The sequence below is a fragment of the Folsomia candida genome, unplaced genomic scaffold (assembly GCF_002217175.1).
Source record: "Folsomia candida strain VU population unplaced genomic scaffold, ASM221717v1 Fcan01_Sc028, whole genome shotgun sequence".
NCBI lineage: Eukaryota > Metazoa > Arthropoda > Collembola > Entomobryomorpha > Isotomidae > Folsomia > Folsomia candida.
Genome location: NW_019091220.1, coordinates 1,032,144 through 1,046,703, shown reverse-complemented (window position 1 = coordinate 1,046,703; position 14,560 = coordinate 1,032,144). Strand labels below are relative to the sequence as shown.

The following is a 14,560-nucleotide window of genomic DNA, read 5'->3' as shown; positions in this document are numbered from 1 at the left end:
CCACAGCGCAGCAAATACGAGAAGAACCAACTTTATTATAACAGGGAACAACGCAACAGTGAGATAATCCCAAAAGCATACATGACATACAGCAACATAACAGAGAAACGGGGCTCAGCACAGTTTTGTAATAATAATAATATTGCTGACTGCTTGTTGTAAATAAATACTGCTGCCTATATGTATCGTATCTGCATAAGTTTGTGACTGGCTTGTGTGTAAGGTAATCAAGTTTTTTTTGCAATGTATGTATTGCTGGCTTGGCTCCTGCAAAATGCCAAGCTGCATAAAGGCAACAAAAGTCATCATGATATTATTTTATCAGCGTGTGTGTACTGTATTCATCCTTCCAGGAGGAAAACCCATTGGGCAGTGTAAGTAGTATTTAGTAGGAGAGAGATTGATCCATCCATCAACATATGCATAATATGGATGGATGGAGTAATAATGTGTGTAATGATGACCATGCGAATTTTGATTGGGCATATTGTTACCAATACAGACAGATTTTCATGCTCAAATAATGCTCCTGTCTGTTACTTAAACAGCACGTGTATTATTATTGCACCTGGATAAAATATTCTCTTCTTTGTGGTCGCGTAAAAAGATGTTGATCGCATAAAAATTTGGAATTTGTAATTAAATTTACATGTCGGTAAAGTGTAACACGTACTAAAAAAAGAGAGTCTGCTGCTGGATTTGGCTCAACAGGTTTTTTGATACTTTGTTTTGCCAAGTTTTGGTGGAGGCACGTACATAAATATTTCAGACACTAAGGGAAAATTGAATTTGGCACGGTGGTAAATAAGCTTTTAATCATGTCAACCTCAATTAGTAACTCTCCACAAAGTTTGCTATTACCTAAATGTTTGCAGCTTAATATGCATTATGGCTCGAGTAAATGGTAATGTTCTGCACGTGGGGTAGGAATAATTCTGTATGGATGGATAAATATGTCAATGGAGTCAACAAAGCAAGTATGTCTTTGAGTTTGTTTATTTTATAAATGGGGTGGGTATTGTTAATGTTTCGTGTGAGGTGGTGGTACACAAAAAAGTTTGAAGATGGTAAGTAATAAATGTTTGGATAAGTGTGAATGTAAATAAATACATGAATGGAATTACATATTTATAATGGTACTATTGATGAATTCTGTTGTACGTACGTAACTAACACGTAACGTACGTAATAAAGTACGAAAATTCAAGTATGTAGAGTAAAAGCTGGTTTTAAGTGCGCCCAAGTTTTGCTCTCTCTCTTCAGAATAACAAACAATGTTCTCACGTTTCGAATTTTGATCCTGCCAAGTAAAACTGAGTGAGCGAAGGTTTTCTTTCTCATCATGTTGGCATTCTCCTCTCATCCAGTCGTGTTAGTTAAACCGTTTTCAATTGAAAAGTTGAGAGGAACCCCATGGGAATAGGAGGACAGGCAGCACCAGACGTGACGCTGGAGATATATCCATGTTACATGACCAACTAGCGAAGAATAAACCAAGTAATAGGCTACATACAACTTGTTGCACAACAAACGTGTAAGAAATTGAGGTACGTGGTGTAAATGCGTACATATCAAGTAGAGGGAAAAACCTGGATTAATTGACATGCTCATATTTCCTTGAGAACTAGAATACATGGAGCTAAACTAACTCGCAGTATATGAAGACAAAGAAGGCATAGCCGTCAATATTTTTTGCATGGTATCATTAGCGACATATTGTCAGGTTTTTGCGCAAGTTTGAGCTAATTTTATCCAGCGTATGCATATTCTTACAGGTCGGGTTTAAAATTTCGACCGCATTTCAACCGAATCTTTATGGTTCATATGATTTGGATTATTTGCATGAATTGTCAATTTATTTGCTTCTCGTGTCGTGCCCCTCGTTTTAAGTAGCCTTCTACTTTTCTTTCTTTTGATGGTGGGCAACAAGCTGGAAAAAGTTTGCAGAGCGGAATAAAATAAAGTGCGGTTGTAAAGGTTGAGAAGTTTTGTGTTGGGCACATCCTGCCATGGATGGATTGATGGAAGGGATAAACATGAGTTTAAAAGTGATAGAAAATCATTAAATATTTAAATCCCTTAATTCTATGAAATCCTCGAGGTTTTATATTACCGTGTCCGTTTACAAAGGAAGAATAGGACAGGACAAGCAATGGCTTTCCACGATGGGCAGGCCGGTGACGTTCATACACACATAAGAATAACTACATATGTAAGTATGTACATACGTGGTTTGTACTTTTTTATTATTATTATGCTTTCTCCCAACTTTCTCCTACGGGCGTGCATGGCTCGCTCACCTTGAGTTTCTCCTCGGGTCTGAAATTAAGTTAGATATTTAAATATTCTACGAGAGCTTTATTACACAACCGAACTTTGAACAATGTTTATCTCGTGTTATTATACGGCCAGCCTAACATAAGACTAATTCAGTTCCAAAATTTTGATGAGAATGTATGTAATCAAGAGAATTTTCAGTTTGCTGGTTTGTTGAGGAGCTGATAAAAAATGTAAGGAAAATGTACTTAGGTAGATGCCATTCATCCTCAGTTTACCGTAAAGTCCAATTAAATTTCTAATCTGGGTCTGGTTCAAGCTATTGATCAGGGACGACTTTGTTTACAAATTGAAATTACTGATATTTGTGTTCCTTTGTGTCAAGCATACAATATGGACTGCAGAGAAGTTAGAAAACCCAGACATGTAGCTGCTACCTACATATTGACGAGTAAAGGACAGGCTAGAATTAGTCATGTAAAACCTATCGTATCGTGTTTTAGTTATCTATCTGCCTATCGTTACGTACTGTTTTTCAGCTCATATTATGTATGTACATATATTCGCATAGTATGGTAACTCAATGATAATATTTATAAATTGTAAAACATTACATCACAAAGGTCCATACCATTGTTACATATGAAGCATTACGGAGGAATTTACATTATCTTGCTTTCTGTCAGAAATACAAACCGTCAAAAATTCTTAAAACAAACATCAAATATTCCTTTATGGCAAGTTTTTTGATGTTCGTAAAAATATACATCAAAATCTTGCCTAATGCAAAGCACTCTCTTCCTTTAAACCCAAACTAGCAGATCTCTTTCAGCCTACCCAGACTTATTTAAGCTAATGGAAACCAGCTTCATTTGTGGGGAAGGATTAGGAGCATTAGATCCAAGTTTTGTGTGGCAGCTTTAGATTGAATTTTGTATTCTTCCTCCTTTTCTCCAAAATATACTGTCATTTTGTCCAGGACCGGATAAAATTTCATTTTTCAACTAAAACTGTCCTGACAAAATAATAAATTCTGATAGATAATACTTCCAACCAAATAAAATATAAAAAATTCGTTCAATCCTTCAATGACCCCTTGGAGAATATGCTACACTGCCATCCGACAAGATTGTCAAGGGAAATAATCTTCAGATTGGATCGATGCTTGGAGTTTTGGTTAGTTACGTTGCTTGCTGGGGCTGGATCAGAGATTGATTCGAAAGTCGCATCAGCATGGGACATAATAATAATATGTAATAATGTTCATGTTCAGTTACACTCGCTTGTGCCCGATTTATGCTCGAGATATAATGCTCGGTTTTGTGCTCCCGTGTTCCGTAATTACATTTCCCACTCAGTGACAACTGAGGTTCTTTCCCTGATAAGTTGGACGGCAAAGAATATTAGAATGTATTTTCATTCATATTCGATTCATGGAGAAAGGAGAAAGGAGAGAGGAGGCAATTACGAGAAACATGTACGAATAATAAAAGGAGACAGATATGTATGTACACGTATGCATGTACCGGCAGAGTGGTTGGTTGGTGGGTGGGTTGGCTGGTGACGCTGATAGACTTTTTGGAGAGTCGAGGAACATAATTTTTCCATTCTGGAAACTTTGACAGTTGTCGCCATTATTGGGTGGATGGAAGAGATGATGATGTAAAACGAGACTCGTGTCAATTATTGGAATTCGTTACAGTAATGACTTGGTGGTGGGGAGAAGAGTTATTAAAAAAAGTGGGCGTAAAATTATCTACCCAATTAAGTAAGGAAAGTCTTCAAAAAAATTGTCGCTATTAACCCTTTAAACTGTAACGAAGACAATAGTCGTTTTATAAGAAATGGTTTAATTCGGGAGTACGACAAAAGTCGTCCTGAAAAATCGTGGTCATGGCGCGGAAGGAAGACAATTGTCGTTTCTAGGAGGTCATTGATTTTCACCATTTTCTCTCTGCGACCTAAAATTTATTGAAATTTTGAGGGATTTCTCCTATGCCAACACAATGCTAAATTTGAAGATTTTCTTCCCGAAAATTTGGATATTTCCCTATACAACGCAATGTTAAATTTTCGATTTTTCAGTTTTTCGAGTTTTATTAAAAACTTCAGAATTTCTCCTCCCGCGCCATGACCACAAAATACTTATAGTGTCCCCGATTTAATGCATTTTCTTGTCGTTAATCATACACGTTAAAGGGTTAAATATTCATGGCAAATAACTATGTATAAGTCTTCTATACCCAATAATTATTTTATTTTAGATCCCTAGCGCATTTCAATTAACTGTCACCCGGACGGAATTTTATTCCCGAGTAATGATGAAAATTTCATTATGAAATGACGATGCTTGGCTGTCACTCGACTGGGAGGACGACGACTAACTTTCCTTTTTCGTCGTCTTCTTGGGTCTGTCAACCCCAGCAGCAAGCAGTGGAGAATCAGCCTTGAACTCATTTCTTTAATGATTGAGTCTGCAAGTGAGTGAAAATGAGGAGGTGTCCTCATCCTCGTCACACAAGTAGAAGAGAGAGGAGATCCAGAAGAGTGAAAGCAGCAAGTGTGGCAAATCCCGAGATTACATGCACGGCAGCAAGCAAGACAAGATTCTCCTCTCGCAAATCTCTGTGAGCTGGGAGATCTGTGTATGCATCATGATCTCAACTCAACTTGCTTCCTTCCTCGGGTTGGCAGTAGGTGAAGCGAAATAATAGAATTCTTGGTCGTCGTCGTCGTATGAATGACGTGGTTATGGGGAAAGCAGTGAAAGTGGTGGATGTGATGAGACTGGGTGAACGTGGTGGAGAAAGAATAAGAAATTGTGGCAATTACCCTCCAGCCCAAAAGTACTACTTTCACCTACTGCTTCCACGTTTACTCATCACTTTTCTTCATCACCGGAGCCGAAACGATGTTCGAAATCAGGTTAGTTCAGTAGTCCTTTTGGTAAAAGTGGTGGTAGGTGTTGGAATTTAATTGCGACAAGGAAACGTGCCCTTAATTTTGCCACCAGAGGAAAAAATCATTAACACTAATGACCCTGTTGTTGTTGTGCGGTGTGAAGCGTAGGCGTAGTACATATGCTGGTACATCGTAGTTAGTGGGAATGACATACATGTACATACATAGAATAAATAGGTACGTATTTAGTATCTATTTTGAGGTTGGTTTTAGTAGCATGAAAGCCAAACTGATATTTATTGAACTGATTTCACAAGTAATCTACTTATTTATTAGCTGCCAAATTTTTTCTTGTACTCGTCACTAAGTTCGCGTCTTAATATTTTTCCACTGGGAGCCTTAGGAATGGATTCTCTAAATTCGATGCCTCCTTTGAGGTATTTGTGTTTAGATACGAGATCCTTGAGGTAGTGGTGAACTTCGTCCTCGGTTAGTTTCACCTGTGGCTTTTTCACAATGTAGGCACGCGGTGCTTCTCCTGTTTGAACGTCTGAAACCCCAATCACGGCAACATCTTCGACTTTTTCATTCTGTCGGAGCAAATCTTCCAACTCGCTGGGAGCAACCTTATTAACAAAGAAATTACCTTGAGTCTTTAACACGGAAACTAATTGTAAATATTGAAATTGTGAACTTTACTTGGAATCCTTGAACTTTTATGAGTTCTTTTAACCTGTCGACTATGAACATGTCTCCTTCATCATCGTAATATGCGATGTCTCCTATGATTTATGCAATGAAAATAATGAAAACATGCATAGGTGGCAAAAGCTGGTTATCATTAAGTTGTGGTTAGTGCTCAATATTTAGGTAACCTGTGTGAAGCCATCCATCAGAATCAATCGTATTTTTAGTCGCTTCTGGATTTTTATAGTAGCCCAACATCACTTGAGGGCCTTTCACCAATATTTCTCCCCGTTCATTTCTCTTTAAACTATTTCCCTCTAAGTCGATAATTTTTGTAATTGTTCCAGGAATTGGAGATCCACAGCTTCCGATTTTGGTATTGTTTGTCCCTGTAGAATTAAGAAGTTAGAATTGAACTTTGATGTCATTTGATATGTTACTCTACTCACCTGGGAGTAAAACGTGAGATACTGGGCTTAACTATAGATTTGGAGGGAATTAGTTATAACCATTAATAACTATAAATTTTATGGTTATAATTAAAATTAACCTCTGTCATGCCATATCCTTCTTGAAATAGAAAGTGCTTTCCTGCTTTGTCTAACAGTTGACTAATCAGGGCTTGACCGATAGGTGCGGCTCCTTTAATTAAATATTGTACATATGTGCAGAATGAATTAAATTATTTTTCAATTATGTAAATTGTTTTAAGTTGCAGCATAATTATCAATACCTCCTGCAATGGTGTGTGCGGATTCCAACTCTTTTGCCCCATAATTATCGCTGTTGGCAATATGACTGATCAAAGGTGTTACCAAATGGAGGATCGTGGGCTACGCAATATTTACAATAACATGAGCTGTGAAATGTATCAATAAAATTGGGATTATTAAAATATTTTCTACCTTGTGCTCTCTAATTGCGGCTAAAAATGTATTTTGGTCGAATTTACTCAGCGTTCGGGAGTGACCTCCCATGTGCATCGTCATGCAGAGGATGCTGGCGGACCCGAAGGCATGAAAGAACGGAAGCAGACCAATGTTCCTCTCCTGGAAACCATCTTTTGCAGGCCTTATCATACTAATGCCACGAGAAGGTTCACATTGAATTAAATTGGTCACAATATTGGAATGAGTGAGCATTACGCCTTTTGGTGGACCTGTTCGAAATCATCATTTCATGTACACTTTTTAAAATTTGAATTTCTCTTTTCATGTATTTACCTGTCGTTCCACTGGAGAATGGTAACAATGCCAATTCTTGTGTCGTATCTGAACTGGACCCTTTGTAAAAATCGATACCAAAAGTATCGGCTTTGACCATTTCATAAAAAGAGTGGCATCCTGACACCGGTTCGCCCACAACTATAACAGATTTAATTTTAGGGTTGGCGTCTTTTGCTTTTAAAACTGAGGCCACGTTTTCTTCATTGGTGACAACAGTGACAGAATCAGACATTTCCAATTGTCTCTTGGTTTCCACTATGTAGAAGAAAAAAAAATTGTTACATATATTTTTTTTCATGCGTTATGTAATAAAAATCTTACTAAATGAATACGACGGATTTACGGGAGAGGCAACCAGGCTACAAGTATAAGTAATTAAGTTGAGTTGTAAGTAATTAATTAATTGTACTATTAATTGTTGAGCTCTTATAGCTTCATATTGACTTACCCTGCGTCCCAAATACCAAAGAGGATACTGGCGTATTCTGGAACATTTGGTAAAACAATGGCGACAACTTCACAACGTTTTAATCCACTTTGAATTAATGCTGCTGCAAAGCCTTGAGCATTTTTGAGGATTTGGTCATGGCTGTATTTTCGTCCAGTTTCATGGCTTTCCTGAAAGACAACTTCATATTATATTGGAATTTGAAGTGTTGGTTCTCTATTAATTCCCTTACAAATGCCGTCAACTTTCCCCAGCCACCCATATTTTGACGAATAATTTCCGGAATTGTAAATCCCTTAACGCAATCGACACTTTCAAGTTGCGACTTGACCCAGTTGGGGTCTTCATCCTGGTGTAATGCTGCTGATGCTGATGTTGACCTTCTTCGAATGCATGCAGGATTTCTTAAAATTTGTCGAGTCGTGTTGTAACCAATGTTAACTCTTAACACCGCTTTAATAAACATTTCTACAATAGGTAATTTCCCACAATGATACCGAGCGAATTTGATTAGAAGGTTTGGGAAGAATTGATGATCAATTAATAGTTAATTAAGCTAATTGCAATGTCAAAATTTTCCAATCAAATACACACTTATTAGTGGAATGTATTTGTATTTACACCCATCCACTTATGAAATTAAAGTTGAATAGTGGTAATCAATTAATACATATCATAGATTAGGAACGTCATAATTTTTATTGATGTGATAAGACCAAGTATGTGAGTAAACTTTCACAAGCTATCAGACAAGATAACCTGCTTCATATTAATATCATTCATATTATGGGCTTCATTCACTTTTCAAGCAGCGAATGCATGCATAAGTTCAATGATCAAAGTTCGATGGTCCAGTGTCGAGGATGTATGCACAACTTGTAATGTATGTAAGTAGGTGGCTTTTACTAGGTAAAAATCATGGTCTATAATGAGGATGCATTTATTAAGGAGCCTAAACTAAAATTGTGCAAATTATGATTTTTGCAACATCCATTTACGTAGAAACATTCATTGCATCTTTCTAATCAAATGTTGGCCCAAGCTGAGATTGCAAATGCAAATAATATGCACAAAGAGAGAGAGAGAGAGAGAGATTCACAGACATGTAAAGGCGACAGAAATTCTGTCACAGAATGACTTTTACCAATGCAAACATTTCAATGCTGCATAATAAATAGTACAATACCCAATACCCATCATCTCATACATGCACAAGTTAAGAGTCTTAACTTTAGACCAGACACAACATGGAGCTGAATATTATCCGTATTGTCAGTAAAGTATTTGCATAAAGTAAATATCTATAACGTTCGACGAGCTGCATGTTGGAAAACATTTGGGTTTCACAAGGAGGGATTTCGCATTTCATTGATGCAAAAATTTTGCAGCAATGAGTGGCTAAGGGAACAGGATTGTGAAAGTTTATTTATCAAAGTCAAAAAGTCAATTTTGCTGCACTACTTCATAACCGGAAGATGCAGACAACTCGGGTGTATTTTTAATCATCTAAAGGCAGCAAGTTCTCCTCAAATCTAAAATTGTAAGTAACTAACTATCAAATCCTTGAGAAGATGTTGTGATAAGTGCGTAACTCATTTAGGAACAATATCAAAGCAAAAATGGCGAGTAAAACAATGTCCACGCCAGAGCACGCTCCTTTGCGAGACACGCCTTTACGAGACGACGTCACTCCTGTTGGAGACCATGACCGGAAGCCAAAAGTGCAACTTTGTCTGGAAATGCGAGAGAAAGAGGTCCCAACGAAGAGCAAAAGCAAGAAAAGGTTAATTCATTAATTGTTTGAAATGTCCATCAACATTTTCATGAATACTTTTAATTTACATGTAACCAGAGTGGAGCAGACTGTGCTAGAAGTCACGGTTATGTGGGTCAAACACATTCCCCAATCGTTGGGACGACGGCCCAATCCCTTCGTAAAGTTACTCCTCCTCCCACAAGACACGATAATGACAACGGAACTGAAGCTGGAAAAGAATGACGCTCAATACATCGAAATCTTCAATTTTCCCCTCAAAAGTCAAGATCTCACGGGAAGTGTGCTCGAAGTCAAAGTTTGTGATAACAAGGCTACTCGGAACGCAAAACTGTTTGGATCTGTATCAATTCCATTGGAAAATTTAAAACTGGGGCAGCCCGTCATCAGTTGGTATCATCTCGCCGCTTCGGAAATTGAGAAAGATAAAATTTCTTCCCTTCCTCGGACTACAAAACCCAAGAAAAAGAGTATAATTCCGAAGAAGTTGAAGATGACCCAAGATGATGAAGACGAAATGAAGGAAAATGCTAATGATACTTTTTAAACTCTTACACAACATTTTAAAATATGTTTTGATTTATTTCATTAAAAACTTTTTAAACTTAAAAATACTTTAAAATATCGACACTCCAATTTTTATGTGTAAGAATAAGTTTATCCGGAAAGTATTTTTTATAATACTGCTTCTGGTTATCAGTCTAATTGACTGTAAACCAATATTTTTAACAATTCAATCTGTGATTAATTTATTGTTGTTGTACATATTATTTATTATTGTAAATTATACTTGCTAACGATCGAACGAACGGTTGATGTGAAATTAAATAAAAATATGTGATATTTACACTTTGTCCAGAGTAGAATTGAAATTATGTCAAATTAAGTCTAAATCCTATGAATTTTATTCTGGATTCTGCTTCCGGTATTCTTCAACCAATTCGCGTCTTAAGATTTTTCCACTGGGTGCTTTGGGAATTGTTTCACGGAATTCTATGCCGCCTCGAAGTCGCTTGAAACTGGCGACGATTGGTTTGAGATAATTGTGAACTTCTTCGTCCGTCAGACTCTTGTCTTTCTTTACGATGTAGGCTCTCGGGACTTCACCACTTTCCACGCAAGGAATTCCAATCACTGCAACGTCCTGGATCTTGTCATGCTTGCGGAGGACGTCTTCAAGTTCGCTGGGAGCGACCTTCACAAAATAAGTTGTGAAGTAAATTGGGAAGGATTTGCATAATGCACTGGATAAATCTTTGCTACTGGTACTTACTTGGAGCCCTTTGTATTTGATGAGCTCCTTGAGTCGGTCAACAATGTAGAAAAAGCCTTCCTCGTCATAATATGCAATGTCACCCGTGTGCAGCCAACCATCAACATCTACGGTATTCCTCGTGGCTTCTTCATTGTTGTAATATCCTTTCATAACCTAAAAATTAGATTAGAAATTATACATTCCTGAAAACAGCTTGCATCGATCTTTATTTAAATTATGTAAAGCTATTTTTTACATACTTGCGGACCCTTCACTAATAATTCTCCGCGACAATTTGGACCTAAAGTTTCTCCGGTTTTTATGTCGATGACCTTACTCCATGTGGACGGAACACACCTTCCACACGATCCTGCCTTTGTATTCCTTGTGCTTGGATTTAGGAAATGGGAAAGTGGCGAAAGTTCAGTCATTCCTGAAAAAATGTGCATTTTGCAATAAATTAATACCATTCATAAATTGTAAACAATTTATCTAATTTAGTATGTACCATATCCTTCGCCAAAGAATGCATATTTTTCAATCTTGTTCAACATTCGCTCAATCAGCACTTTTCCAATGGGTGCGGCAGCTCCTATGAGACCAATTATATAATCAAAACTCTGTTGTGTCAGCAATTAATGCATAATCAAATCAATAAGCATACCAACGACTGAATGCATATGAGCAAATTCGTGCTTTGTGTACTCGTCAGAGTTAACAATTAGTGAAATTAGAGGAGTGACCTTTAGTAAAATAAGTAAATTAGACGTTTGTACATTTATGTTTTTAAATGTTTTTACATATTAATATTTAAAAATTTTACCAATTGCAGGCAAGTAGGCTGAAAATTAATTAAGAAATCAATAAAATGACTGTATAGATCGATGACTATTTTATAAATTTTGTTCTTAATTTTGCAATACCTTGTGCTTCCTGATAGCATCTAGGAATGTTTTTGGGTCAAATTTAGGCAAACTCATAGTATGAGATCCCTGGTATACCCCACTCATGAGAAATGCTCCAGAACCATAACCTACAACATCATTCATAGATACATACAAATTGTTATGACTAATTAATTCTGGCTGTTGGTCGTAAAACAATATCCCTGGTCGTCGTTTTTAAGAATTTTTGAGCAGTTGCTAAGAAATGGTGCATTATTTAGAGGAATAATTTACTGGAATTAGATCGCTTTCAACGTCAGTTTCTCGCCGGTAATTTTTTAGCCTGAGTCAGGGCTTATGGAACCGTCATAATTTCCGTCCGTTCATCCGTCCCAAAACACGATAGAGCCAAAACGACTGAACCGATTGACTTGAAATTTTTACCATATGCATATTGGACAAAGTTAGGAAACGAGTTTGAAGATTGGCGAAATCGGTCAAGTGGTTGACCACTGGGGGTTATCGGAGTGGTCAGAGACTAAGTCCCTGGCTCGGGCTATATGGAGTCTGCACTGTAAATTATGTAAATTCAATGAAATTATTCCTCTAAATTTTGCACCATTTCTTAGCAACTGCTCAAAAATTCTTAAAAATGACGACCAGGGATATTGTTTTACGACCAACAGCCAGAATTAGTTTATTGGCATATTGCGTTAGGTATGCACATACTGTGAAAGAAGGGCAACAGGCCAATTAACCGTTCTTGAGACCCGGTTTCGTCAAAATTATGTGTTACGCCAACACCATGAGCTACAAATTGGTGTATATTGGTCACAATATTGGAATGAGTGAGCATTACGCCTTTTGGTGGACCTGTTCGAAATCATGATTCCATGTATACTCACTTAAATTTGAATTTAAATTAAACTTAATGTACTTACCTGTCGTTCCAGAGCTGTTAATTGCATTTTAATTAAATTAACATTATTAAACCCTTAATTAAACAAGTATGTCTTCAAATTGCGAACCTGTATGGAAGTAAAGCAATGTCCTCCATCGTGTTTCTCCCGTTTTTAGACCCGGATGAAAATTCCACCCCAGACGCATCACATTTAATCATCTCGTTATAAGAATGACAGCCCTCGGGGGTCCCATCGTCCCCAATAACGATGATGTCTCGAAGTCCAGGATTCTCGGCTTTCGCTGAGCGGACGGAGTCCAGAAAGTGCTCTATCGTAATCACACAATTGGCATTCGAGCTTTTAAGCTGTCGTTTTATCTCGTCTCCAGTATAGGCTGGATTGATGCATGATATCTATGAAAATACATGGAATTATAATTAGCGTGGGGGAAAATGAGAAACTGATTATTTTATAATTATTATGTACATACAATCAATCCAGCACTCCAGCATCCCAGCATTAGCACGGAAAACTCTGGCATATTCGGGAGAACTATTCCCACAGTGTCACCTGCAGACCACATTTAAAAATTGATTTTACATCTGTTGTAAAAATTATGAATGCCAAAAAATTACCAGGCTTATATCCAGCTTGAATCAGAGCGGCCCCCAGTGATCTCGAGTGCCGGTACAAATCTCCAAACGTGAGCTTCTTTCCGGTGACTCCACATTCCTTGAATACAAAAAATCATAAAAAAACACTACATAAAACTTGTAAAATTCCATAAAAATAATGCATTACAAATGCCGGTGAATTGGGCCACTTTGATATCCTGCTATACAAAACTTCATGCATTTCCACCCCGACGATCCTAGGCACGTCGGGATAGGGCGACTTGACCCATAATTTTGGGTCATCTTTTCCCGAGTCAAATCCCGAATGGTCAGATTGTTGCGCTACTGCGGAAGCAGAGGCGGAATAAAGACGTGAATTAATCAAGGCGACGTGGCGTTGCGTTGCATTTCCAACACGTAAAAGTCGATGTAACCCTCGAGGCATTGCTTTATCTTTTCTATTATTATTATTTAGTTCAAATATCAAATATTTTTTCCACTATTTTTTGAGTCAATATTAGATTACGGGGGAAAAATGACAGAGTTTACAGAGTCCGTTAAGGCACGACGCGATCAATTAAACTGTTCTTCTCGTCCGACTCGAAGCTTGTGATCTGCTAAAAAAGTTGACTGTCCGTCGTTTTAGTATACAACAAGTGTCCAAAGGTCGGTCGGTTATATTGCTTAAAAGACGTATTTACCCTCTCCAGTCCAACCTTTTATTGTACAATGGTTGCGTGACTAAATATGTGTATGCATTCGTATAATAATGTGGTGTGTCTCGTCCGAAAGCACTTGATTATTATGGATGGAGAACAGACAGATCAGATCAACAACTGTCATTGGTTGTCATTACTTTTTCCGTGTTGCCTTTTATATGAAATCAATGTTTTATTTTTTGGATCACTTCTCAGAATAGAATACTTAAATACGCACTTAAAAGACCTATATTTTAACCTCTGACTTACTAAAATATTGAGATGGATGCAAACTTGTAAATAGTTTTTTTTTATTGTGTAAATGTTGAAGATTATTGTACAAATATTTTTGTAATAGTAGAAGCAGTTCATGGGTTAATAAACTTGCTGCGTGTTGATATTACTTATATAAGGTCTTCTTAATAAGTATTCGGATGTGAGGTTATTGTATCCTCATAATAAACCTGGCATGCGGATTTTTACCTGAATATCTACCTGTAGGAGACTGTGTCCTTGCCATGTGTGGTTGTTTTTTGTGTAACCACAATTTCAAAGGATGTATGCATTTGAAAGTATCGCATCGCATAATAGCAATGTATACAAACATAGTTGTGATTAAGTTCAGTGGTACTCTAGCTAAAGCCCTGCATAATTTTTAAACGCGGACTACGAAAAAAAACTTGACAAGTTGGTATGTACGTACATGAATGAAAATGCGTATTAGTCTGCATATGTCATACGTATATCATTATATCGATATCTTGACACTTTATTGCATATCAGAATTAAATTTTGACGTGTCCAACTATATTACAACTGATGGGTGGAATTTACCGATGATATAACTCACTCAGAGTATGTGTAAATCTTCAGAATGATTTTGCATGCCTGGAA

The 14,560-nt window shown here is 37.2% G+C and overlaps 3 protein-coding genes across 3 annotated transcripts; 1 reads left to right on the top strand and 2 right to left on the bottom strand.

Annotated features, from left to right (window-relative positions):
- Nucleotides 1–5,433: 5,433 nt before the first annotated feature.
- Nucleotides 5,434–8,170, bottom strand: LOC110859824 (probable 4-coumarate--CoA ligase 3). Its single transcript, XM_022108824.2, has 11 exons — nt 7,772–8,170; nt 7,540–7,709; nt 7,413–7,450; nt 7,089–7,346; nt 6,771–7,024; nt 6,599–6,698; nt 6,416–6,507; nt 6,315–6,345; nt 6,054–6,254; nt 5,878–5,960; nt 5,434–5,804 (listed from the first exon to the last, which is right to left on the bottom strand). The coding sequence occupies exons 1-11, from the start codon at nt 8,003–8,005 to the stop codon at nt 5,511–5,513; spliced, it is 1,755 nt and encodes a 584-aa protein (XP_021964516.1). The 5' UTR covers nt 8,006–8,170; the 3' UTR covers nt 5,434–5,510.
- A 699-nt stretch (nt 8,171–8,869) lies between these two features.
- LOC110859833 (phosphatidylinositol 4-phosphate 3-kinase C2 domain-containing subunit alpha) lies at nt 8,870–10,160 on the top strand. The gene is made up of 3 exons (XM_022108833.2): nt 8,870–9,079; nt 9,140–9,322; nt 9,392–10,160. Exons 2-3 carry the CDS (start codon nt 9,159–9,161, stop codon nt 9,858–9,860), a joined length of 633 nt encoding a protein of 210 aa, XP_021964525.1. The 5' UTR covers nt 8,870–9,079; nt 9,140–9,158; the 3' UTR covers nt 9,861–10,160.
- LOC110859832 (4-coumarate--CoA ligase 2) lies at nt 9,875–13,918 on the bottom strand. The gene is made up of 13 exons (XM_022108831.2): nt 13,156–13,918; nt 12,990–13,086; nt 12,845–12,924; nt 12,481–12,767; nt 12,394–12,407; nt 12,182–12,325; nt 11,492–11,601; nt 11,392–11,409; nt 11,233–11,311; nt 11,077–11,160; nt 10,829–11,001; nt 10,587–10,742; nt 9,875–10,508 (listed from the first exon to the last, which is right to left on the bottom strand). Exons 1-13 carry the CDS (start codon nt 13,411–13,413, stop codon nt 10,218–10,220), a joined length of 1,791 nt encoding a protein of 596 aa, XP_021964523.1. The 5' UTR covers nt 13,414–13,918; the 3' UTR covers nt 9,875–10,217.
- Nucleotides 13,919–14,560: the final 642 nt, after the last annotated feature.

Excerpts from the sequence above, each read along its gene's own strand:
- LOC110859824 (XM_022108824.2), bottom strand. The coding sequence starts at position 8,005 with ATGTTTATTAAAGCGGTGTTAAGAGTTAACATTGGTTACAACACGACT. Across the intron at positions 7,710-7,771 it reads GGGGAAAGTTGACGGCATTT|GAAAGCCATGAAACTGGACG; the intron begins GTAAGGGAATTA and ends GTTGTCTTTCAG. Across the intron at positions 7,025-7,088 it reads ATTCTCCAGTGGAACGACAG|GTCCACCAAAAGGCGTAATG; the intron begins GTAAATACATGA and ends GATTTCGAACAG.
- LOC110859833 (XM_022108833.2), top strand. The coding sequence starts at position 9,159 with ATGGCGAGTAAAACAATGTCCACGCCAGAGCACGCTCCTTTGCGAGAC. Across the intron at positions 9,323-9,391 it reads AAGAGCAAAAGCAAGAAAAG|AGTGGAGCAGACTGTGCTAG; the intron begins GTTAATTCATTA and ends ACATGTAACCAG.
- LOC110859832 (XM_022108831.2), bottom strand. The coding sequence starts at position 13,413 with ATGCCTCGAGGGTTACATCGACTTTTACGTGTTGGAAATGCAACGCAA. Across the intron at positions 13,087-13,155 it reads GGCCCAATTCACCGGCATTT|GAATGTGGAGTCACCGGAAA; the intron begins GTAATGCATTAT and ends TTTGTATTCAAG. Across the intron at positions 12,925-12,989 it reads TCAAGCTGGATATAAGCCTG|GTGACACTGTGGGAATAGTT; the intron begins GTAATTTTTTGG and ends TGTGGTCTGCAG.